The following is a 26,713-nucleotide window of genomic DNA, read 5'->3' on the forward strand; positions in this document are numbered from 1 at the left end:
ACAGTGATTCAGCAAGTGATTCAGCTTTATTGGAAGTAACGAACAAGCACTAACTCAGTAAGAAACCAGAACAGAAAACAGTGGGAGCTTATGCTCCTTTTAAACATAACCGGGCTAATGTAGCCACGCCTATTTACAAATAACAACCAATGAGATTGCTAGAATAAAGACCAATGGGAGTCTTTCCCTCCTAGGGAATGGTATCGTTCTGATTGGTCGCTGTTACGAAGCGACCAATAGGAAGTTCGCTCAGAGGAGCCCTGGTCTGGCTCGAAGCTTAACAGGGGAGTCCTATGAGGTGATTCATGTAATCATTTCAATACATTACAATTCCTCCCCCCTAAGTTAAGCCATCATCCCAATTGTTTTATTATTTACAAACATGCAATCAACCCTTGTACATCAGTTATTCCAACAGTATTTACACTCATAGTCCTTCAGATAAGTCGGCATTTGCCGCGAACGCTGGGACCTGCGGAGCGGTGCAGGCTCCACGGGCAGACAAGGTTGTGGGTCAGAGTGGGGTTCACTACAGCCTGGATCAGGCACAGACTCGACTGGGATTTCAGCCCCGCACACAGGGTTCTGCCCTGACTTGGGGACAGTACCGGGCCTTTCGGTACTCACCGCCTGCTCTGGGGGTGTCCACTCGACATCAGGGGATTCAGCCGTCGGAGAGTCAGCGCTGTCCCTAGCCCAACGTCTCCTTAACTGATCTATGTGGCGCCGCCATATTCGACCGTCAGCTAACTGCACCACATACATTCGAGTACCCACAGAGTCGGATATAACCCCAGGAAGCCACAAGTGCCCGTTTGCATAATTTCGTGCGAAAACCTTGTCCCCTTTTTCAAACATGCGCACCTTCGGTTGCGCAGTGGTACGCTCGGACTGATCTTCTGTGAGGTCTGGGTGCATTCGGTTCAAACGGGTCGTGAGTCTCCGCCCCATTAACAATTCGGCCGGACTACGGCCTGTAGCACTACAGGGGGTGGTGTGCTGCAGCAAAAGAAAGGAGCCCAGCCTCTGGCTCCAGTCCCCTTCGTCCATTTTACCCAGGGCCTCTTTGGCCGTCCTGACCATCCGTTCGGCTTGGCCATTAGATGCCGGATGGAAAGGGGCCGAAGTCATTTGGCGTATGCCATTACTCGTGAGGAAGAGCCTAAATTCCTCAGACACAAATTGAGGCCCGTTGTCACTGACGATGACGTCAGGCAACCCGTGGGTGGCAAAAAGTCGGCGGAGCGCATGGATCACAGCAAGTGATGTGGTCGATTTCATATGCACGACCTCCAGCCATTTGGACATAGCGTCCACCACAATTAGGAACATTTGCCCTTGGAGAGGGCCAGCAAAATCTATATGCAATCTGGCCCAGGGTTTACCAGATGACTCCCAGCCTTGGGGTGTAGCTTGTGGGGGATCGGGTCTGACTTGCTGGCATTTGGGACACCCTCGTACCCATTCTTCGATCTCTTTGTCCAGCCCCGGCCACCAGACATACCCTCTGGCCAACGCTTTGGTGTGTACCATACCGGGGTGACCCTCGTGCAGCGACTCTAACACTCTCGTCCTGAGTTTGTCAGGAACCACCACCCTGTTCCCCCATAATACACAGCCCTTAGAAATGGATAGTTCATTTTGACGGCTTTTGTAAGGGCCGAACTCCGGTTCAACGCTTCCAACCGGCCACCCCCTCCAAACCCAGTTTAATACTCGGGACAGCACGCTATCCTTGGCCGTGTGTGCTGCAATGTCCCTGGATGATACCGGGGGTCGAGGAAGCTCCTCAATTGCCAAGACCTCACAGGCGGGGGCAGGGTCTGCGCCAATGTCCGGCACCGGGCACCGGCTGAGGGCATCCGCATGCCCAATCGCTTTCCCAGGCCGGTGCTCTAAGTCAAAATCATAAGCCTGCAAAAATATCGCCCATCTAAGCATGCGTGGGGACATGATGTTTGGCAATTGCTTATCGGGCGCAAAAATCCCCAGTAGCGGCTTGTGGTCAGTGACCAGCAAAAATCGTCTGCCAAAAATAAAATCATGGAACTTTTTGACAGCCGCTACCAACGCCAGACCCTCCTTGTCTATCTGGGCATAGTTCCGCTCTGCCGCAGATAGTGATCTAGAATAAAAAGCGATAGGCGCTTCGCTCCCATCAGGCATCAGATGGCTTAAAACTGCGCCTACTCCAAACGGTGAAGCGTCAGCAGCTAACACCAGGAGCTTGTGTTCATCATAATGCGTGAGTACGGCATTAGATGTCAGCAGCTCCTTGACTCCCACAAAAGCCTTTTCCTCGGCCTGCCCCCACTTCCATTTTGCCTCCTTGTGCAAAAGCGCGTGCAAAGGGGCCGCCACTGATGCCTTATGCGGTAAAAACGCATGATAAAAATTCAGGAGTCCTAAAAAGGATTGGAGCTCCTTCTTACTCACCGGCCTGGGGGCGTTTTGGATTGCAGATACCTTCTCATCCGTGGGGTGGACTCCCTCTGCGTCAATGCGAAACCCCAGGAAGTCCACACTTTCCACCCCGAGCGTGCATTTTGAGCGCTTAACTCTGAGGCCGGCATTTTGAAAACGCCTGAGGACCTCTTTAACCCGGTCCAGTAGTTCCTGTTCAGACCCGCCCGCAATCAGCACGTCGTCAAAATAGGGCACTGTGCCAGGTACCCCCCTTAGTAGACGTTCCATGAGGCCCTGAAAAATCCCAGGTGCTACGTTGACCCCGAATTGCAGCCTGTTCACTTTAAAAGCCCCTTGGTGGGTTACAATTGTTTGGGCCTCGGCAGCCTCCGGGGTGACAGGCAACTGCTGGTATGCCTGGGCCAGGTCAAATTTGGCGAAAATCTTGCCACCCCCCAGGGAAGCCAAAATGTGGCTTATTACCGGGACCGGGTACGAATGTTGCTGCAGCGCCTTGTTAATCGTACATTTGTAATCGGCGCATAGTCGTATGGACCCATCTGATTTGACAGGGGTTACGATCGGGGTCTCCCATTTGCTGTATGGTACTGGCTCTAAAACCCCTTGCTCAACTAGTTTGTCAATCTCTTTTTCCACCTTATGTTTGAGAGACACAGGTACTTTCCGATACTTCAACCTAATAGGTTTGACTGACGGATCTAAGTCAAACGCAACCGGGGGGCCCTTGTACCTTCCCAACCCTTCGGCAAATACATCAGGGAACAGGTCGTACAGCATGCCCCATTTATTTTCAGACATCCTGTTAATCCCAGAAATACCGATGCCCAATGGCTCAAACCAATCTAACCCTAGCAGGTTAACCCGGTCTCCCTCTGCAATCAGGAATGACAGTTTAACACATTTCCCCTTATACTCAACAGTAACAGAGTCCCGTCCGGCCAAGGGAATTCGGTTGCCCTGGAAGTCGGACACTCTGGTTCCCGCAGGCTGGAGCCGCCGCCGGCTTCGGTTCGGGAACAACTGGCGCCAGGACGCGGCAGAAATCACCGTCACGGACGATCCTGAGTCCACCTCCATTGTACAGGGTCGGCCGTCGAGGAGTGGAGTCACGGTGATCTTGCCCTGGCTGCTGGTGCGATTTACGGCCGATGCGCTCGACAAGGTCGCCGTCAACTGGCAGCTTGCTTCCGATGCTGAGGAACGGGTCTTGCCTTGGGTGCTGACTGGAGTGCCCCTCTGCGCTGACCGGTTGTTAGTTGAGGGATCCTTCTTCGCTGATCTGCAGACTCTGGCCAGATGACCACGCCGCCCACACGCTCTGCAGTCGACATCACGAGCCCAACAGGAGCCGCGCTGGTGCTTCCCGCCACAACCGGAGCAAGGCTTGACGTTGGTAGTCTTCGCTGGGGTCCGCTTGCCTCGAACCGCGTTGACGTCATCATCCGCGTCTTCGCCCTCGCTGTCTCGTTGAGCGTGTATACTGGGCTCTGCCACCCGCTGGCGGACCTCCTTCGTGGACTTCTCCGCTGCTTCCGCGGCCACGGCCTCTTCGTAGGCCACTGCCCAGGTCAGGGTGGTGCGGGCGAACAGCCTCTGTTGCAGCCTTTCATCTTTGAGACCGCAGACGAGACGGTCTCTGAGGGCTTCCTCCACGTTGTGGAAATTACATGGCCGTGCGGCTTTGCGAAGGGCCGCCACGAAATCTGCGATGGTCTCGCCTCCGGCCTGGTTCCGCTTGTAAAAAGCGTGCCGGCAGGCGATCTCCGACGGTTGTGGAGAATAGTGAGCCTTAAGCTTCTCCGTGATGTCAGCGTAGGTGACAGTCTTTATATCAGTTGGGGCCACCAACGACCTGGCTATGTCGAAGGTCCCCTTCCCGCAGGAACTCAGGAGGCATGCTCGTTTCTTCGCCTCATCGGTGATGTCGTGGGTCTCCAGATGGAACTCGAACCTGGACAGGTAGGAGTCCCAGTCTTCTGAGGAGGGTTCGAAGCACTCGAACTTCTGGCTTCCAGCCATCGGGGGAGACTTGGGCACCGGAGCTGGTGGCGCCTCCGCCGGATCGGCTGCTGTGCTCTGCCCGCTTTCTTCCGAGTCCGAAGTGTGGATGTCCGCAGGGCTGCCTACCTGCTCTAACATCCCATCCTCGTCGCCAATTGTTAGATCGCGCTAACAAAGGACTCGTACAGTGATTCAGCAAGTGATTCAGCTTTATTGGAAGTAACGAGCAAGCACTAACTCAGTAAGAAACCAGAACAGAAAACAGTGGGAGCTTATGCTCCTTTTAAACATAACCGGGCTAATGTAGCCACGCCTATTTACAAATAACAACCAATGAGATTGCTAGAATAAAGACCAATGGGAGTCTTTCCCTCCTAGGGAATGGTATCGTTCTGATTGGTCGCTGTTACGAAGCGACCAATAGGAAGTTCGCTCAGAGGAGCCCTGGTCTGGCTCGAAGCTTAACAGGGGAGTCCTATGAGGTGATTCATGTAATCATTTCAATACATTACACCAGCTTTATGCAACATCACATTCAACAATTTCTTTCTTTTTCCCGGCTCAGCTTCTCCACCTCTTTCATGAACCGGAGGCACAGCTCATCCTGCCAGGGTAAAGCCACACACTGGACAGCCACAGGGAGTCCTATGGCTCCTTCTACTGCCTGTAAGGAGAGAAGGGGGGGAGAAGTTTTCGTATCGAGTGTCAACACAAGGTTGCCAGCAGGTGACATTGCCAAGAAGGCCAGGCTATGTACCTTCACAAAGGTCCTGTCCCACATATCATTGTAGTGGCCTCTGAGAGTTTTCAGATCGTCCTCATCCTTTTCTGTCACTGTTGTGACCGGTACCACTCCAGCAGGGCAGTCCAAGACATTATACAAGACGGTGTAACTTGCTCCCACTGTGTAGATATAAAAAAAGAGAGAGAGAGACCCCACACATTGCAACCAGCAGCTCCAGCTAAGAGAAGGAACATTTGGAGAATGTTACGATTAATGCAGTGCATTTACAGCAGGCAGCTTTGCAATGTAAATCTCACAAATCATCATTACAAACCCTAGGAGACAAACGGTTATCCTGTTTTTAGAAAAAGAGATAAGGAGGAACCTGAGTGTAGATAAACAAAGAAATACAGTGCCACAGCAAATACTGTATGTTAAAAATGCTTACTAAGAACATAAGAGAAGCCAATGTTGGATCAGGCCAATGGCCCATTCAGTCCAACACTCTGTCACACAGAGGCCAAAAATACCAGGTGCCATCAAGAGGTCCAGCAGTGGGGCCAGGACACTAGAAGCCCTCCCACTGTTGCCCCCCCCCCAGCACCAAGAAAATACTATTACAATATGAAGACTGACTGGTTTTGATGCTAGTGTTTACCCCAGGCATGAGCTGCTCCTAGGAAAAACTAACAGTGTTAAAAATCATATTCCCTGTGGTTTATGCTGTACACATTTGTCCTATTCCATCCAAAGCCTAATGCATAAATACTAGCATGCAGTTAAAAATATAGCTGGATGTAATGGTTTCCCCTTTGTAAGTTTTAGAAGAACTAAGAACGTTGACAATGAAAGGAGAATTGGTCTTCAGTCATCATAAATGTGGGGGATGTTCCCTGATTGAGAAGCCTGAATATATGTTTGAAAGAAGTGTCTCTGCTGTTGTTGATTCCTGTCTCTATACAATACAGGCAAGGCTCTTTTAAACTTCTAGTGACTTTTGTTACTCCCTTCAGGCTGGGTGTAAATAAAGAATGTCTAAATTGTGTATCAGCATTAAAGGGATAGGATTATTAAATTACAAGAAAATGTTTCATACTGCAGCTATATTAAATAAGGCTCTGCAGAGTTCTTTCTTTAATTATATTTGAAAAATTTCAAAAACATCTAGCTGTAATGTCCTTTGTTACTGACTGTAGTGAATATATTGATCTTTACAAGAGTTTAGAACAACATTTTTGTATACTTAGTATCTAAATACTGAAGAAGAATCCCTTGAACAGGATTACATCCCGATTCCTGTCTTGAACTTGAATTGCATTTGAATACGAATTGTCATTCCTCAGTCATTGTCTTCTTTGAACTATATTCTAGTTATTGTATATTATTCTGCAAGTATTTCAATAATCATTCTTAACATATTCCCATTTTAGAGACAGAAAAATTGAACTTTACCTCAAACAGTCATGTGGGCTACTTCATACATGGGACCATGTAAATCTCAATGCCAGTATCAGCAGCCTTCAACACAACACAGTGATGGGGTTGACTTTCCACAAGATCAGACTGAATTGAATGGGAGGCCATTTAACAAATGCTATGACTCCCCTGTGGCACACCTTTCACACTGAGAGGATTGCCAGTAATGCCACACACCACCTGCACCACAGAAGCAGCCACTGAGATAATTTATGAAAAATGAACAAGACAACAAGAGAAAGTCTGAACTACTGGTGTCCCAGGTTCACATCAAGCACATAGCTACCCAGCTATTCAGTCTCGTAGATCCCTTTGCTCTCCCAAGAAGAGTTAGAGAGTTATGAGAGCTTCAAAGCAAAAGCTGGGATGGGAGAACTTTTCTTCCAAACCAAACTGCACTTTTCCCACTGACAATACAGTCTCAAAAACTCATTGATGAACTACATCTTATTAGCATTGCTGGCTGCGATCCAGCAAGAAAAGAAAAGCAGGCTCCATCGCACAGTCTGTGAGACAGGAGAGCTGAGTCAGCTACATTCATAACAAATCTCATGGGAAAATGCCCAAGAACTTCTGTTATCAGTTATCCAATGTTTAAACATCTCTGAATCATTAGAGAATGGGCCCAGTTCTGGACCTTGGACTATCTCACAGAAAAACAAGAAATCAGCTTTTCTTGGGCTCATTTTCTGAGGGATCTGCATTTTATGCTGATGATACCTTCAAACTCTGGAGGCCACAAGCCTGAGGAACTCACTCTCTAGGGACTCAGATGAACTCCTGCTCACTAACTTAGGTCAGTCAATAAATTTCTTCTGACTGTTCCATCCGTTTGTCAAATGCAATTGACTTCTATAGGGAATAATCATTTACTGTGATGATGGCCCCCATTCTGAAGAGGGGAAAATATAAAAGCCCATTGCAATGCATTTTGCGCCCCCCCCCCCACAATCGCTCACATCTTCCATGGCGACTTAGATTCCACAGTTGGTGCAGTTTAGTCTCCAGATGCCAGTGGAATGCAGTGTGGCCTTAGGTATATGGATGACTTTCAGTTGGTGGGGCCTGAAGTGGACAAGCTAGTCAAAAGAGTATGGTGCTCCACTTCTAGATGCATCCTTGCCCTCTGTGGCTGTTGGTATCAAGCAAGGCTGGACTGGTCATCTGGGTACAGGAGGTAATAAACACCCCTTTGTGGAAGGGCGTTGTTCTGACCACCTTGAAAGAGGCCACCGTGTGATCCCTCCTGACGAAGGCCACACTGCATTCCACTGACAACTGACCAGTGGCCAACATTCCATTTTGGGCAATGTGTTTGAGAGGGTGGTGGCCATGCAGCTTCAAGGAGGAGATGGATTATCAAAGACCCATTTCATTCTGGATTCAGGCCTGGAGGTAGGATAGAAATGTCCTTGGTTGGCCTGACGGATGACCTTTGCTGGGAAATCGATGAGGAAATACATCCAAGTTTATTCTCTTGGACCTCTCTGCAGTGTTTGATACCAGTGACCGTGGAGTCCTTCTGGAGAGGCTGGTTGAGTTGGGAGTGGGAGTTACCATGCTTTGGTGGTTCCATTCTTACTTGACCAATCAGTTCCAGAAAGTGGTTCTGAGGGACTACTGCTCAGCCCCATGGCACTTACATTAAGGGGTCTCAAAGTGTTCTATCTTGTCTCCCATGCTGTTTAACATCTATATGAAACCTCTGGAAGAGATCATCGGGAATTCAGAATCAGGTGCCACCAGATATGGATGTCACCCAACTCTGTTTCTCCTTAACAGCCGAATCAGGTCGGTCTGCTTAGAGATGGTAATGGGATGGATGAGGGCCAATAAACTGAAGCTCAATCCAGATAAGACTGAGGTGCTGCTGGTCAGTGACAAAGCTGCTCGAGGACTGTGGAGCCAGCTGGTTCTGGAGGGGGCTGCCCTCCCTCTGAAGGATAAGGTTGGTAACTTGAGAGTACTGCTGGATCCAGGCCTACCATTGAAGGGCCAGATCTCCTCTGTGGAATGTAGTGCCTTTTATCAGCTTTGACTGATATACCAGCTATGGCCATTCCTCAAAAAGCATGAACTGGCCATGGTAATCCATAGTCTGATTACACCCAGGTTAGATTACTGTAAAGTATTAAAGATTACTGCCTTTGAAAATAGTCTAGAAATGACAGCTCATCCAAAATGCAGCAGCTAGGTTACTGTCAGGGGCAGGATACAAAGATCGTATCACCCCAGTGATAAAAGATCTGCACTAGCTGCCCAGGCAAAATTCAAATTGCTAGTTCCTAAATGGCTTGGGGCCAGGGTACTTGAAGGACTGCCTCCTCCTCCCCCCGTACGGGTCAGCCTTTATGATCTGCCTCACAAGCCCTGTTCTTGGTGCCCTGCCTTCAAAAGTGAGGCAGGTGTGGCAACCAGAGACAGGACTTTTTTCCATAGTGGCACCTTGTTTGTGGAATGCCCTCCCCCTTGCTTTCTTTTAGGCACCAGAAAAAAGCCATCTTTGTTCACCCAGGTTTTTAATTAAGGGGTTGATTTTTAAAAAATATTATTTTAGTCTGAAAATTTATTTTAAGCTGTCTGTGGTCTGTTTTATGGTCTATGATTTTTATACTAGGCTGGGTTTCTTCCATAAAGCTGGGTTTTAATTAATAATCTTAATGTTTATTTTATTAGTTTTATTTTTGTAAGCTCTCATGGGCAGATTTCTGGAGAGGTGGCATGAAAATTTTCTGAATGCTGTGGAGGTACTCTACCAGTTTGATTTTTCCATTAAGTACCTGAAAGTTTCCCTGGAAACCCAATCTTAAAAGCAGGACCCAGGGCAGGACAAAGCATCACATCTAGACGGAGTCTCTTCCATTTAGCAATGAATTCGTGGCAGTATTCCTAAAATAGGGAAAGCACAGGACAAGCATTCTTCAGCATGTCAGGCAGCAAACAAGAACATATCTGGGGCAAGCAGCATGGCTCTTCTCCAATGCCAACAAAGGAAATTAGATTTTCTACAGCCATCAAATTGAACAAGTGCATAAAATAAAGATGACCTAAGTCAAAATCTAGAAGACGAAAGTCATTTGCAAGTATGAAGTTACAGAATTTAACAGAGAGTATGGGGGTCCCCGGTTCCCCTTTCGGAGTCATTTTCGGCTGGGTAGGGGAGAGATGGAGAAGCTGTCTCTGATGACAAAAATCCAGAGATTTTGGTGCAATCCAAGTTAAACTAAATAGGAGAAGAAAGCTGGTATTAAAACAGTGTTGGGACTGGATGTCATTTGAGGCATACCTATTGGCAACAACTGTATGGATGTTTTCCTATGAAAGCTTTAAACCAGTCACTGGGAAGGTTTGTGTTACAACTTCAAATAAACAGATAATGGTGTTCTCAGCTGTGTTCCAAAAGTCATGGCCTGTGTGTCCCTGGCCTGATGAACAGACACACCGGTGGAGTCCAGAGGGCAGGATTTTCTAAATTAGTTATTGCAATAAACAGGAGATACAGTACATAGCACCTAAGCACCCGTAATTCTAAGCTGCTCTCTGCTGAAAACAGGAAAAGCAGAGCGTTTTATACCCAAAATGACACAGGTACGGTTTACAGCCCCAGGGAAATATCATTGGTTACAGGTACATCGGCGTAAGTTGAATTGGCAGAAATCCATTGGTGAACCCCAATTTGGGGTTCAGTTACATTCATTTACATTGTTTATTTGACAAGGAACACAGAGGTCTTCATCTGGAGATTCTCAAGGACTCTACATATGTATGCAGAGGAAGCATCATCAATAAGAGGTGTGAATCATGTCCTGATGTTTTGGGTGCCCCTCTGTAGGATGCAGGGCCTGCTTTCTTGTTATTCCAATGCAGGGGTGTTGGGCAATAAATCTCTTTCCAGAGATACAATGCAAAGACATCTACAGATGGCCAAAATGCTTTCGGCCTTCCTTTGGAGCAGAGTTTATCCAGTGTTAAAACTGATGGGGTGACTATTGCATAGATGCAGAGAAAAACAAAAGAGGATTTCTTTAATCTATTTAACCTCTATGAACCTGACCTATATTGTGGCCTACTAAGGGAAATCACACCATCAGGCAATAGACAGAATCTATAAATTCATTACTAACATGGATAAATCAGACTACTACGACTTATGCTAAATTATGTTTTCCCTAAATAAAATCATAACTTGGTCCCTGTCCCACAGTTGTGCCTGGAATATCTGTGGTCTGATGCTGGTAAAGGTTATACTAGCATTTCCAGCACATTTTACTGGGCATTACACAGCAAAGAAGACATTTTAAAAAAAAATTACCTCAATTTCAGTGTGAAATTTCCAAAGCTGATTGACAGACCTGAAATGTCAAGGGGGAAAAAAGGTGAATAGGATATTTCTGCAGAGATGCTGCTTTCAAGTTCATATTTACAGTTGGAATGAAGCTACTGAGGAACTTGGGAAATGCATGTTCCCAAGCTAGCATTTGCAGAGTTGTGGGAGCTGAACTAACGGAGCATCATCGAACAGGGAAGTGGGGTGCTTAACTCACCTGCTTGCAGATTCTGCCTACAATCACTCCTCCCCTTCCCCCCCCCAGCAGTTCCTCCCCCCAGCCTTTGGTTCCAATTCTGTAGGGGGGGGATGGGGAAAAACAACTCAAAAGGACCTAGGTGGGAACAGGTTTAACAATCCTCTGCCCCCACTGATTCCCTCTTGCAAAAGCCACACCCACTGGACTGGGATCCTATGTTTCACTTGAACCTTCACTGAAAAGACTTACGAGGGTATTCAGGTGCCTGGTTGGACACAAACTATGCTCCATCATTGCTTATTTAAAAGCACATCATTGAAGGCTGCTAAGCCTGCCCCACTGCCACCCCTCCTACCCTCTCCTCTCCCATACTCATGCGTTTAAAACAAGTGATTTTCCCCACATGGTGGTTCTGCGGTGGTAAAACTGCACAAAAGCTTCTGCCACATGCCTACCTGAACCCTACAACTGACTCAGGCATTATTAGTAAGTGGCTTTGTCAGACAAAAATGAAATACCACCATAGAATATTTCAGGTTGTCATCTCTTATCCTGGGCATGCACATTTACGTCTCCTGCTACTCCCAGGTTACTTCTTCCACCCCCATCCTGGAAAAACAGCTTTGTGGCACGTTCTGAGACCAGCTCGCCACAGCATGGGAGGGGAGGGGAGGGGCAGTCAAAAAGGACCAGGCAGGGAACTGGCTGGAGGAGCGATGTCTGCCTTCTGTCCTCCCACATTAGACTGAAAGACACACATCCAATGCAAGACGCAGAATTCTAAGAATTATGGCCTCGGGTCTCCAGCACATCACTCCTTACTTCTCCTTCATGCTCCTCAGGACTTTTGACAGACGAGGACTCTAAGAAACAAACGGAATTGATAAAAGTTTCCACACTCTGTTTTAAATTAAAAAACAAATATTGCAAAATTTTAAGTTTAAATAGGAATGTACCTTGCTAGGACAGGCACTGCAAGTCATGACTCTCCTGCCCTAAATCCCCAGTAATTTACCCTAGTTCAGTTATCCTGATACAGTTTACTGCAAATTATGACATACTATTCAGACCTAATTAATTAATCAACATAACAAGGAAGTGTAGAATCTTGCCTTGAAATTGGCAAGAGCCAAAGATTCTCAGGAATCCACTGGCACAGAATAGATCTAGCCTAAACCATGAGTTAAAGGATTTGCCCCCATTCAAACCCTAGGAACATGACCATGGAGTAAATGCTAGAAGTCATCAGAAGTTAATCCACTAATTGCCTTAGAGAATAAGAATGGAAGTAGGTAAGATAACAGTGAGAACTCTGATTGGAAAGCAATGTGCAGTGCTTTAACATACAGGAGGCTCTTCTGGCAGAATGCCATGGTTAATCTAGTTCTCATTGATAGCTATATAACAGAAGGAACATATTACAGCAAGCTTCTCTGGCCACATCAGGAAGTTTAATATCCCCCTGAAAAACTCAGGTAGCACAAAGAGATGATTTTGCTATAATCATGAAGCATTGGGTTAAGAATCATCTTATTTATTCCAATTTTTCCCATGTATCCAGGGTAAATGATGGATGGGTCCCACTGTAAAAAATATCTGAGAATAAAAATTCAGAGGAGGCCTTTACTCTTCCTGTGCTGCCAGTCAAGCAAGCAATCAGATACATTTTCAAGATGCTTGGCATTTTCTTTTATTTAAAGACACAAACAAAAAGGACCACAGGCTGCCTTGTTGGGGAAATGAGAATTGGATTTGCAGCTAAGTGTACATGACATTAGGGAGCAAAGGGTGGGGAAAGATGAAAACCCATCTGCAGGATAGCAGTACACATCCTAAGGCACATACCCCGCCTTGAGTGTAGTTCAGCTATTCCCAGTTCAAACAGCACAAACACACCATGTGGCATTTGAGATCCTTTAACTGAAAATGCCATAAAGTGAGCCTGGAACCTACTGTATGTCAAACATGTGCTCTAACACTGAGGCATAATCGTACAGAAGCACTCTGTACCCCCTGTACCCTCAAAATGTTCAACTATTATTCAAGTTCTCAAAAAAGTATCCTATTCTACTATACTGTCTGCCAGTTTGACATTGGCAGTATTCTGTCTTGAAGCACACTGTAGTTGGTTCCCATCAGTCATTGCCAGGAATAGTCCTCAAGTGCACTTAAAGGAAACACTTGGCACAATCACCAAGGGGATGCCTTGGCTGCTGACCAGCAGTCTCCCTTCCAGCTCCAAACAAGAGGGGACAAAGCAAAAAAAAACAGGTGCCTGGTTCAGTCTTGAGCGAAGACCTACCAATCCTGCAAGCAGGTTGCAATAGAGGGTAGCTGTCCTGCACTCCTGATGCCATGTTATTCTCTTGCCACCCCACCCACCCTCCCCACTTTCACCATGAATAATTGCACAGCCTTCCCTTGCAGTTTCTTAGGCCACCCAAACAATCATTCCAAGAAGACCTTTGTAATTTCACCTAGTATTCAACTCATTTAAATAAAATAAAAGCCTTATTCTTTGCTCTCCAACTCAAAGAGATTTCATATAGAAAATTGACTTTCTCTTGGATTTAGCAGCCATTTTTTACACCAAGTGGGTAGAATCCCTTCGAGATGGGAGAGGAAGTGAGTTATTGACAAGTATCACTGACATCTCCTATAATCCTTAAGGGAACTGCACACTAGAATTGTTTCCAGTTTAACAGCTCTTCTGTCTCAAAAAGAATTAGCAGAACTTTGCAGTCATCACAACCACTAGTTGCTGTTATTCCAGAAAGAACACCAAGAGGCAAGCCTTACTATTGCTCTGCTGATCCAGGATAAGAGTCTTCTTAACCAACCAGGTAACTTTGCCAAAAGCAACAATTCCTTTAAGTTGGGATCCACAGGCTCCCCTTGGCTGAAAGGTGAGAAGACAAGACCAGTAAGTTTCACAGTGCCTTTTATGTTCTTAACCCTTCAGCCTTTCTCCCCTTGAAGTTGCCATCAAACATCAGCCTGCTGTCCCTGAGAAAGGAGGGTAGGAAGGCAATTCCATAAGGGCATTGTGTTGCATCCTATGGGCCTTTTTGCCAGAGGAACAACAGAAGCTTACACAGCACTCATAAGAAGGAAATGTCAAACGTTTCATACAATTCTGTTTCATGTGCAGCAGCACACAGCGACATTCTGTCCTGCTGCTTAAGCTAATTCACAGGCTTAAGGTTTCCAGTTTGATGGTCTTTCAGCGCTGGGAGACTATTCTGCTCTCTTCTGCACACGCACGCACACACACACACACAGATTTTAAAGACTTTCAAGCTTTCTAGAAAGGTGGCACCACCATCCGCAAACAACCCTGCTGGAACAATAGTAGTCATAAAATGTTCTATTTTCAAGGGCTTGAAGGGCACCAGCTAAAAAAAATAATTAAAAAATAGTATCAGAATTAGTCTCACTCTTATTCCCTCTGAGCACACAGTCTAATTGGCCACAAATAGCTCCAGAGGATTCCAGGAAGCAAAGGCACAGGCTAAGGAAAATCACTAAACCTCCTGAAGTGATGCAGGACTCTCTTTTTTAGATAGGCAATTCTGAAGAACATCTGTTCTTTGCTACAGTGATTGTCTTGCCCTCCTGATAGCAACAGAGAAGCCACTGAAAGATGGAGGAGGAGACACACCACATGGCCAGCCTTCTCCAGAAGATGCTTGGTTTCCAGAACAGCCCGCTTCATGGAAGGGCTTGGCATGGTAAAGGAATCAGTGGTATAGTATCCTATTCGGAGGGTCTGAGAGCTGGAATACACCTGGAACAATAAAAGAAGGGGAAAGAACAATTTAGAAATACTTTTTTCCTCCCAGAGCATTAATCACATTGGGCTCTTGAAAGGCCAAAACACAGAAAGCATAATCCTAAAACCACTCTGCTGGGCACAACTGAATGGAGCATAGTAGAATTTTAAGTAGACCTGCTCAGGATTGCTCTCTAAATCAAAGTTTATTTACACTTCCAATTATTCCTCCTTCGGACAAGTGATTAAAAAAGTGGCTTTTCAATGTGCTTTGAGCAGCTCATACCCCCTCCTTACAGCAGCTGTTGCTGTGTAAGACCACCTGTAACTATAGCAAATTAATCCTTAAGCATCCATCTGCCAACTTGGATTACTGATGGAAAAATAGGCTGATACAATGTAAAAGAGATTCTCAGTTACATTGTCTTGTCTTCTAGACTCAGCTGATGCAGCTACACAGATCCATGCATTTGTAACCTCAAAACTTGACGTGTAACAGGAACAAGAAAAGTATGGACCTTTCTTTTAAAAGGACCATACATTTCCACCCCTGTACTGCATGAAAGCATCCCCTTTGCTAGATGACATCACAGTGAGGCTGATTACCTGATCTTTAGAAATAACATTGAAAGTGACTGCCATGAAGAGAGTGAAGCCAGTGTGGGCTGCTAAGAATCACTGTAGAGAACCACTGCATCCAAACTACATTCTAAGAAGGCACAAGCATACTGCACATCTGTTCCCCCTCCTGAGTTACCTGGATACAGAGTACTGTTTCAAAATACATCCTCTCAAGACCAAAACCCATAGATGCACCCCGTCCTGCAACTCCAGCTGTTACCTTAAATATCCTGCTGCTTTATGGTGCTTACAATTCATCACTGGGTGAATGCTATTGCATTCTCAGTCCAACAAGCCTTGTTGTGGTAGTGCAAGGAGGAGAGAATGCACCCTACTAGCTTAAAAATATAGAAGGCATTTATTGCAGAATATTTCTCACAGAGCCATTGGGTGCAACTTGCTTTTGGCTCTGTGAACCCAACTACGGTAAGGGGAGACAAAGATTTCACGAACTGCTCCTAACTTCCACATGTCCCACTGACAGGAAACAGGTCTTGTTTACTCCCCTAAGCCATGCCCCCCCCCCAATCTCTCACCTCCTCACTGAAGGGAAGAGGAGCCACTGTGGGATCCAGCTGGAACATTTTGTCACACAGGAGGGCTCTTAGGCACAGAACGAGACCATCAACATCCCTGGCCATTGGTCCTACTCCCACACTAACTGGAATCAAAAAGGGGAAGAATGGAGGCATTGAAAATATGGTCGGCCACACCCCACATATATCTTGGGAAACAATGTGAGGAGGACATCTTTATCACAATCCCAGAAAGCGAATTATTAGCCTGTGATAGCAGTACTTCTGTGTGTGTGTGTGTGTGTATATAATTTTTAGATTTTTAAAATGTTTTATAAGTTGTCTCAAATAAATTTTATATAGTTGAAAGGTGGGATATAAATTCCATATGTACTATATTTACCCAAAAATAAGATGGCCCTGAATGCAAAACAATTCTCCCTAAAAAGATTATACACAAAAGGGTTTTTATTACCATAAATGACTGTATGCAAATTTAAGATGGTCCCCTCTCTTTCTTGACAGTACACGTGGAAAAAACCCATCTTTTTTATGTAAGCAGGCTAATAAATAAAGTACATTATTAAACTTGCCCCCCATTATTAATACTCCTGCTATCTAAGTCACTTTGTACTCTCTTCCCTGCCTGAATTTCTTATTTTTAAATAATTCAATTTAAAACTTTTGTATAAGACAGGTTATCCCCATCTATGCCATTATGTGCTCTTTGGAGGAAGATGGAAGACAGATTAGACCAATAAACTTGAATGGATCCTGTCATTAGGATCCATCCAGGTAGGTAATTACAGAGATCAAAAATGCCACCCCGCCCATTCACTGTAAACTGACCCCTACTCCATCCAGGAAAATGATATAACTCACCTGATTTTTGTCCACAAATGCTGGGTACAATCCCTCTTTTGCTGTAAAAAGACCACAAAGAATCTTAGCAAAGATCTCTGGGTTCCCAGTTCTCAACATCAGTGCTTGGGAAAGACCTCAAACTGGGACTCTACCCTCAGGTGCTGCACCATTAAGACCAGGAGCAAAAGCTAGCAGTATAAACAAATATAGAAAGCTCAAACCTAGTTTTTTGTCCATATAACAATGCAACTTAGTGATTTTTGCTTCTTGGGTTACTAGAGCTACTTCTTGCACCATTCGTGAAGGTTTCTGCCCACATACTTACCCAAGGCATATTCCATGAAGGCCCTATGCCATTCCCAGAGACAGGTTTTAACAGGTGTTGAGTCCAAGTATCTTAGCCTATGCAAGGTTTTTTAAGGATCTAACATGGCACACTACCTGATTCTGTTGCCTGTGGTTTTGAACCCACAAATTCCACAGAAAGCAGCTGGAATGCGGATGCTCCCTGCTACATCTGTGCCAATGCCAAGGATAGAGCCTCCATTTTTAATAAGGGCACCTTCCCCTCCTGAGGAACCACCAGGGGTTTTTGTGTGATCCACAGGATGCACCGTCTGCCCAAAGATCAGATTGCTGCAGTCATAGCTGAAATGAGAGTATGAACGGAAGTTATTATTATTATAATTATTATTTACATTTTTATCCCACCCTCCCCGCCATGGCAGGCTCAGGGCGGCTTACAATACAATACATACAAATAGATATATACATTAAAACTCCAACATATACTAAAAACAGAATTAAGTTAAAATCACAGTGTATAAGACCAACCTACTCAAAACATAGATATAATAAAAGATGGCAGCATTCCCTGACATTTGAATTGTCGCCTACCCCTAATTCAGGCTGTTGGTCATCAAGTTGGTGATGAAGTTGGTGGTAGGGCCAGGGTCATGATGTTAAAGGCGGCCCCCTAGTTGAAAGCCTGGTGGAAGAGCTCTGTTTTACAGGCCCTGCCTAAGGGGCCACCACCAACAATCAGTCAGGGCTATTTCATATGCTTTAACCCTCTAGACAGGAGTCTTACCTACCCAACCCTACCCACGCTATGCTACCAACTAGTTGATCATGTCTTGTCTTCACGCCCCATGCTCCAATTCACTCTTTACCATCAGAAGTGGTAGGGAAAAGGGAGAAAAAGCATGCTGTTATTTCTAGAAAGCCACACAACATTTCCCAAAAAACCCCTTGGTCAACAGTTCTCAGACAGCCCTGGAACCAGTGTTCCCTCTAAGCTGAGTTAGTGTGAGCTAGCTCACAGTTTTTTAGCCTCCAGCTCACACATTTTTGTCTTGGCTCAGGAAGGATGGCTCCAGAGCAAACTAATTTATGCAGTAGCCAAATTGCTTGCTCACAACTTTAATGCCAGTAGCTCACAAAGTAGAATTTTTGCTCACAAGACTCCACAGCTTAGAGGGAGTATTGCCTGGAATATGTGCAAAGTGCCACTTGCCTCATCACTGAGTAATCAGACATCTCTCTCTCAAATTAAGGGAAATGGCTGCCAGGCCACCTTCTGTTTTCATGACCCCTGGGGCTCCTCTTACTTATAAATTAGATAGCTCTTAAGGAGCATAACACAAACCCTTCCATCCCCTATGAGAAAGAAACTGCTAACCATTCAAAAATATTTGTCCTTAGGCAAAAGTGGATAAATTACTGCACTGTTATTCAGATGATAGTTTCAGATTGGAGCTGGTTTCAGATTAGAGGAAGTTTTATGTTTAAGAATAAAAGAGCTAAACTAAACACATCTCATGATGTCTGAAGACAGCTAATGAAGACAAATGCCTAAGCATATAGACTATAGCAAAGAAGTTACAGGCTTACTTCATCAAAGACTGACAAACGTTGGTTTTGACAAATGGAATTGCTCCCTGCTGTTTTAACACCTGGACTACAACAGCATCTACTGTTGCAGGTTTTTGGAGACGCTTCACCAAACCCAGTGTGGAATCATGGCCCTGGAGAGGGGCATAAAGAGAAATCCAGCTTTCCTACAGACATTTAGACCGATATCCCACAAGCGCTGCTCCACACTCGCTCTTCCCTTCCCCCCCCCCATGGTACCTGTCAATTTCACACAAGCTCCTGCTTAGCTGCATTTTGCCCCACAGCTTCATGTGATTTTCCCCACTTCTACTCAAAATGTGGCAGCGCAGCCGCTTGTGTGAAATTGACAAGTACCATGGGGCAAAAGGGAAGAGCGAGCGTGGAGCTTGTGGGAAATCGGCCTTAGTATCAGGCAACAATACTGGTACACCTGCTTCATTATGCATTCTTAGGAGATGTGTGATGTGTACCAGTATTATTGCCTGATACTAAGGCCGATTTCAGCAATAACACTGCAGAGTAGGGAGACTTGGGTCCACCTAGAAAGCTGAGATGAACATCAGTTGGAACAGGCATAGCTACACTCTGAGTAGCTAAGCTCAGTGCATTCATACAACTGTTGACTTTTTACAGAAGTACAGTAATTGGTCTTGTGAATACTTTGATATGTTGATATGTTGTAAGGTCAGATCAAATATGATGTGCAGATCAGTGATCTTACAACAAGGTGCAACAGTCAATAGTAAATCGCAATCAATACACTCTTCTGGGTACAACCCACCCTTAAAAGAGTTCCTTGGGCTCGGGATATGAAAAGGCAAAGTCTTGGTCATATAACTTGCTTTTTAAAATGTCTATTATTATTATTATTATTATTATTATTATTTGTATCCCACCCTCCCCACTTTCGGAGGGCTCAGGGCAGCTAACAACAACTCCAATATATATACTAAAACCAGCATTCCATTAAAATTACAATATGAACTATAAATACACTGCACATAGCTATAATACAGATGGCGGCATATAGTCATCATTTGAATGGCCGCTTCCAGGCTCCTGCCAGGCTGTTTATCATCCAGCTGCTGGTGGTATTGATGTTAAGGCCAGGTTGGTGGTAGTGTTGATATTAGGGCCAGGGCCATGATGTCAAGGCGGCCCCCTACTTGAAAGCCTGGCGGAAGAACTCCGTTTTACAGGCCCTGCGAAACTGCAGAAGGTCCTGCAGGGCCTAACCTGCTGGGGTGGGGGGAGGGATAAGATCAAGGAGAGGGAGTAGATCAAACTCCCCAGGACAGGATTCAAAACTTCTATCCACTATTTGTTTCTGATCCATCTACTTTTACCCTGCCATTCCTCTAAGGAACTCATGTTTTTTCTGTCCCCATTTTATCCTCACAGACACCTGTGAGGCAGTCGAAACAGAGAGAGTATCTGAAGCAAAGTCACCCAGCAAGCTTCATAGAAGAATGGAGATCTAAACGAGATTTAGTCAGACAGTCTAACCACTACATCACCCAGCAGTCAGTGACATCATAGGGTCAATTCACATGCTATGAAGTCTTCGCATCCCTTATGCAGCTGCCTGACAGGTGCCATCCATGCTTCAAACTTAATTCCCACGTGTGTGCAGGTCTGATTCATATTGACACCACTGTGTGTGGGGAAAGGGGTTTAAGCCCTCCCTCCCACCATTTTGCAACCTGAAACATTCCAGGGGAATTACGGTTTTCCATATTGGGGAAATATATTCCTAACCATCAGCTCACAAAAGTTTCCCCAGGAAGGCAAATAGTGGCTCCCCTGGGCAATTTCCTGTGGAGGAAATCTTAAGCCCTGTTTCCCGTGTTCCTAATTAGAATTGGGCCCATGCACACCTGGGAACTAAGTTCCAAGTACAACTTGGACTGACAAAACCTGTGAAAGAGGCAAGGACTTGGTAATGTGTTCATGGCTTAATTTATAATGTTTCCCTTACCTTCTTCAAATTTATCTACTACAGTCAAGGCAAGGTTACTTTAGGAGTGAGGGGAAAAGACTGAAACTGGACAAAAGAACACTTCCCATCTATTTACCTGTCACATTTTTACCTTACCCTTCCTCCACAGAGGTATAGGTAGTGTGCATAGATTTCTCCTCTTCTATTTTCACAGCCATCCTATGAGATAGGTTAGGCTAAAAGTGTGTGACTGGAACAAGATCACTCAGTGAACTACATGGCTAAGAGGAGATTTGAACCTGAGCCTCCCCAGCTACACTGCACTATTCAAACAAGATATTTTTACAAAATTAATGCACAAAAATTGTAAAATGGACAGGCTTCTTTCACTATTGACTTGTGATCTAAGGATAATATCTGACCAGAGCACTTACAATGTCTCAGGAAAGCTTTATTCCCAAATACTGGTTCGCTACACGAACACCAAGCACTTCGTTCCATGAGGAACTCTGACTTACCTTGCAGTCAATAGAGTCCTTTATGCTGATGGGAACCCCAAAGAGCAAACCCTTCTTCCCCTGGCTCTTCATATGCAGAAGCTGGGATTCACTGTCATCCAGATAATCAGTCACACAGTTGAGCTCTCTAGTTACATCCAGGGCCTATAAAACCCGGAAAAGGCGAAATTAAGTTCAGAGACATAATTCCCACCACCATGACACATACACAGAGAGTGAGGTTTGTCGTTGCTAAAGCAAACACTTTGCACCCCCAAATAACCTTTGGACTACTCCAAATCATAAATCCCAAGATTCTGAAGACTGGCCTAGAGGGGTGCCCACTCCAAAGTTTGTAAGGTGTGCTTTGCTATCAACTGAAGAATGAGGCATCTGCTTGAAGGAAACGGTCTTCAGAGTTTGGGGTGTGTGATTTGGGCATATCCAGACCCTTATTTTGGAATGCAGACCTGTTTAAATATCATTTATATTTGTAGTTGGATTGGAGAACAAGGAACCATGAACTGCACCCATGGAACTGGGAACCATTTATTTATTTATCGTATTCCATTTATATTCCACCCTCCCTGCAAGGGGGCTCAGGGTGAATCACAGTAGGATTCTAAAACACACACCATCTGCAGCTTATCATTATAACTCAGACCGATTTCCCACAAGCTGCTGCTCCGTGCTCGCTCTTCCCTTTGCCCCATCGTACGTGTCAATTTAACACCATGTGCTGCGTGGCCGCATTTTGCCCCACAGCTTCACCCCATTTCCCCCGCGTCTACTCAATCCTGTTTTTTGAGGATCGAGTAAACGTGGGAGAAATCGGGCAAAGCTGCAGGGCAAAATGTGGCACATGGTGTGAGCACGGAGCAGCAGCTTGTGGGAAATCGGTCTCAGATTTACTGACAAAGAAACCATTTCTCACCTTGTCCATGTAGGTGTAGAAGACACTCTCGGGTGAGAGAGAGCCATCCCTGAGCTTCCCAAGCAGTTGAGGCAGGGTGAAAGATAGTATTGATGACGGTTGGTGGCCTGGATTCTGAACAAGAAATTCAATTGATAATGGTTTACATAATGCTGCTCCCACAACCTACGCCCACAAAAGTAAATGCACATGTTTCAACAGTGCAAGAAGAAAACACCGCAGAACCTGATCTCCTCATGCAAATTGATGTGATTCAATGGAGAGAGCACTTGCTCCAGGTCTGAATCACACTTGCGTTGTAGAACATGTAATTTAAATGAGGTAAATCTGACACTCAGATACTGCATTCATTTTTTATTATTCATATGGACACAACAGCAACAAGAGAAGGGCTGAAAAATACTTTAAGTGGCACATGTGAGTTTGGCCTTTGACCTGGAAGACCCTCAGATCCTTGCTTGGTAATGAGTTTATCAGGTGGTCCTTTGCAACTGTCACCCTCAGTTCTTCACCTGTAAAATGGCAATAGGAGAAATTTGCTTTGCAAGGATTACTAGGTGGTCAAAATGAGATGAGAGTCACTCAATACTTCACATACCGATAATTATCTATCTGGATAACAGATTCTCCAAGGTACCTGTTTCACCCTGCAATAGAACTCTTCTACTTTTTGTATATTACTGACCTTCTGAAAAGTGTCCTTATCCAGTGCCTCAAACAACTGTAACTGCAAACAAACCACATTCAGCACTGTGATATGCATTAGCCCTGAGATCTTTTGTGCAGACATCAAGGCTTGCATTCATATCAGCTCCAGTACTCTATCCAAAAGTGAAGAATGGTTTATCCAAGCCAATCCACAATATTGGCCCTAAAATTTTATTATTTCTTGCTTTTGTAAAAATATTTACATCATGCCATTCCTCATGGTTCAGTCAAGCGCATCAACATTCTTTAAGGTTTAGGGGCACAGGTTGTTAAATGACATGGGAGGGGAACTACATTTCCCATAAGGCTATGCAAAAATATGCATGTGCCAAACAAGCTTAATAACACAGACCAACACAAAATGTTAAATCTTTTAGAAAGTGTTTATTTACCATTGTTGGCTGAATGACTTTGCCAGTACTTATACAATTAGTTGCTGAGAGGCATGTAGTGACACCCATTGGTGGGGAGGAGGGGAAGCAGAATTCTCAAGCTGCACGCATGTAATTACATGGTTCTGTCCTGCTCGAATACACAAGAAGTAATCTGACAAACAGACACACTGATTGATGACAAATCAGCACCCTGGTTCTTCATGCTGAACAAAATGTGAGCCAAAGTGGGAGCTTGAGCTTCCTCGGCTAAGATACCTAATAAAGCGCTGCTCTTACCAAACTGACGGGTAAGGTCAAACTTTAATAGAGGCATGGCTGCAGCTGCAACCCTTATAATTTCCAGAGTTAAATTTCCTGCACTCAGGTCCCTGCCACACGGCAGGGAAAAGGACGCTCAAACTGCGGCTAGTGTGAGCCACAGCAAAGTTGAGACGGCGCGGCGGGATCTCACGGATCCCCCGAGCTGCGGCGCCGTCACTCCCTGGCACGATCAGATGCCGGGGAGAAAGTGACGGTGGGGAGGGGAGCCTGGCAAACTGCGCATGCTCACACATGCGCAGTTCGGCCAGGAGCCGGGGATGCGCCGGCGCAAGGACGCACCGGCGATCCCATGGTCAGCGTTGCTGCGGCCCTTCGGAAAAAACACCTCGGTAGGTGGTTCTTTTTTGGTGCGGAGCAGCGCTGGAAGGGCTGGATCAGGGACGGAGACGGTACGCTTCCCAGATGTTGCAGTGGGATCGCGCCCGTTTGCTCCACCCCCGTTCCATCCTGCTCCCGGCCCAAAAGGCCTCGTATGGACAGGACCTCAGTTGGGCAACTTTGATATTGGTGAAACAGACACTCCTTAATGCAAAAGTGTTAATTACCCAGCCAGTTAAGCAGCTGCCAACTGTGTGCAAAGAGAACAGAGACTAAATAGAAGTGCCAAACTGATTTTTTTTTAATGTGGAAAACTACCAGGAAGCAAATTTTCTTGCACTATAGTATCTATCTCAGTCTGCTCTCAATTAATCTACACCCCCCAATAAGGGTGGGTCTTTCTTACCACTCTAAGAACAAGTTGACCCCCACAAAAAATAGTGAGTAAATCTTTTCCCATTGTACCTCCATGAAATGCCTAGCTTCACTTGCAAAGTTAATGTACAGTGGTAGGTGCGGGGGGTGGGGGAGTGGCAGCCTTTCATAGATTCCCTGCCCCAAACAGGGCTCCTGCAACTTGCAAAGGAAGCAGAAATCCAACAGAAACAACTTCCTCTATGCAGCTGTTTAGAGGGCAGAAAGACATGCCAGAGGCACACTACTTCTGCCATTATTACTTTGGAACCTTAACTACATGTTCCAGAGAAGTAGCAAACTGTATTAAATCCAGCAAAAACAAAAAGGAGTCTTGTGGCACCTCACAGATGCAGAGATTTTATTGCAGCATAAGCTTTTTGCAAAGACCCACTCGAGTCCCCGCAAAACTTTATGCCACAATAAATCTGTTAATCTTTAAGGCGCCACAGGACTTTTGTTTAATTGTGCCCCAACAAACTAATGCTCCAGAGAGAAAGGAGGGCTTGGTGTTTCCTTGTGTGCAGAATATGTAGTCTTTGCACTGTAGCAAGTGTTGAATATATGCTCCATCATTTAGCATACCATTTACCATGCAAGAGTAATCTTTACACACTGGAAAGGGAGAAACTACTGCAGAGATGGATCTAACATTCTAACCTGTTCAAAGTGTCTATATAGATAGGATTTCACATCAGTTGTATGAAAGTCCAACATAGCGATCACGCAGTTGTTTTAACTTGCTGATATGGTGTAAGCAAAAACAATTTGCTGGAAAGCCAGATTGTGTATAAGGAATACTCCAGTACTAACCTACTGATTACAGAATAACTTTCTCTCTTTACTGTCACTAAACCCAGGAGATTGGGACAGGGTAAAAGCGGGAACAGCCCAGAATGGGATGGAACAGGCATTAAACAAACAATAGTACTGCAAAAAACACTGAGATGTATTACAGACACTCGAGAAGTGAAAACATGGAACTCTTGCACCTTTCCAGGACAAAATGCCCCTGGAATACCCCAGAACAAGCCGGAATGGGCATTAAACAAATAATAGTACCTCAAAAGACAGTGGGATGCATTACAGACACTCGAGAATAATATTTTAGAAATAAACATGCAGAACTCTTGCACCTTTATTAACCGTTTCCAGGCCAAAATGCCTCCAGAACACCTGAGAACAGGCCGAAACGGGCATTAAACAAACAGTAATGCCAAAAAAATGGGATGCATTACAGACACTCGAGAATAATATTTTAGAAATGAAAACACAGAACTCTTACATCCTTATTAAACCGGCCAAAATGCTTCCAGAACACCCCGGAACAAGCATTAAACAAACAATAGTACCGCCAAAAAATTGGGATGCATTACAGACACTCAAGAACAATATTTTAGAAGTGAAAACATGGAACTCTCACATCTTTATTAACCCTTTCCAGGCCGAAATACCTTGGCGTTTTCACTTCTAAAATATTGTTCTCGAGTGTCTGTAATGCATCCCAGTGTTTTTTTGCGGTACTATTGTTTGTTTAATGCCCATTCCGCCTGTTCTGTGCTGTTCCAGCTTTTACCCTGTCCAAGGGATTTCAGTAGTAATGAGAATGCTTCTTTAAAATTCCCTAACAGCTTTTTAACAGGGGGTTTTAATATAATCCTACATAGTCTCTACAGGGTTGCCCAAAGAAGGCTGATGTACCTTTGATGCTACAACCTGAAACTGAAGAAAATCCAGCTGAATTTAGTTGGTCATGTGCATAAGCCAATGTGCATATACTGCATGGAAGGGAGACTTTCATAAGTTGCTGCCTTTCCCATCAGTGCACGAGGAGGAAGGAGGAAGGCACTCCGGTCGAAATCCTCCTTTCAAAACTTACAAGAGCCCTCACCAGATTTGGATCCGTCTACTTTCATCACAGAATCTAGATGCATTCGTCCGAGGGCTAAAGGGCTCAGGGGACTCTGATCCACTGAGTATGGAAAAGAGCAAATGCGTTCGGCTTCCTGCCTTAAGGATGGTCTGGACTCTGGAATTCCTTGTGCGATGATCCTTGACATCTTTAGGCACACACCGGAGACGAGTACAGCCGTTTCCACCTCCCGCACCTTACCTGCTCCTTGAACTTGCGAGCAGCCTTTTCCATTTTCTCAATTGTGTGCTCCCGCCTCCACTTCGCTTCTTTCATCTTCCTTTGGACTGTCCTCCTCCTGCGCCAATTCAGCAGCAGGAACGTAGCAGCCCCGCAGCACAAGACAGCGGAGACCAGGCTGACACTCATTCCGACGTCGTCCCCTGCCTTCTCCAGCCGACGCCGCAAACGGACTAGCTTTCGACCTAAAAGCCTGCCTGCGCTGCGTCGTTA

At 45.3% G+C, this 26,713-nt stretch overlaps 1 protein-coding gene across 1 annotated transcript; it reads right to left on the reverse strand.

Moving 5' to 3' along the window:
- Nucleotides 1-4,902: 4,902 nt before the first annotated feature.
- On the reverse strand, nucleotides 4,903-26,713 carry LOC107119478 (fatty-acid amide hydrolase 1-like). The gene is made up of 15 exons (XM_015421957.1): nucleotides 26,462-26,713; nucleotides 22,193-22,306; nucleotides 21,280-21,423; nucleotides 18,820-18,953; nucleotides 17,368-17,574; nucleotides 16,945-16,985; nucleotides 16,084-16,208; nucleotides 14,816-14,941; nucleotides 14,452-14,549; nucleotides 13,954-14,053; nucleotides 11,977-12,017; nucleotides 10,941-10,980; nucleotides 9,409-9,517; nucleotides 5,186-5,331; nucleotides 4,903-5,092 (listed from the first exon to the last, which is right to left on the reverse strand). The coding sequence occupies exons 1-15, from the start codon at nucleotides 26,627-26,629 to the stop codon at nucleotides 4,964-4,966; spliced, it is 1,722 nt and encodes a 573-aa protein (XP_015277443.1). The 5' UTR covers nucleotides 26,630-26,713; the 3' UTR covers nucleotides 4,903-4,963.

Source organism: Gekko japonicus, unplaced genomic scaffold, assembly GCF_001447785.1.
Source record: "Gekko japonicus isolate JY-2015 unplaced genomic scaffold, Gekko_japonicus_V1.1 scaffold75, whole genome shotgun sequence".
In the NCBI taxonomy this organism is placed as follows: domain Eukaryota; kingdom Metazoa; phylum Chordata; class Lepidosauria; order Squamata; family Gekkonidae; genus Gekko; species Gekko japonicus.

Coding starts and splice junctions, on each gene's coding strand:
- LOC107119478 (XM_015421957.1), bottom strand. CDS start 26,629: ATGAGTGTCAGCCTGGTCTCCGCTGTCTTGTGCTGCGGGGCTGCTACG. Junction 21,424..22,192: donor TCTACACCTACATGGACAAG/GTGAGAAATGGT, acceptor CGGGTTTTATAG/GCCCTGGATGTAACTAGAGA. Junction 18,954..21,279: donor AGGACTCTATTGACTGCAAG/GTAAGTCAGAGT, acceptor GCCCCTCTCCAG/GGCCATGATTCCACACTGGG.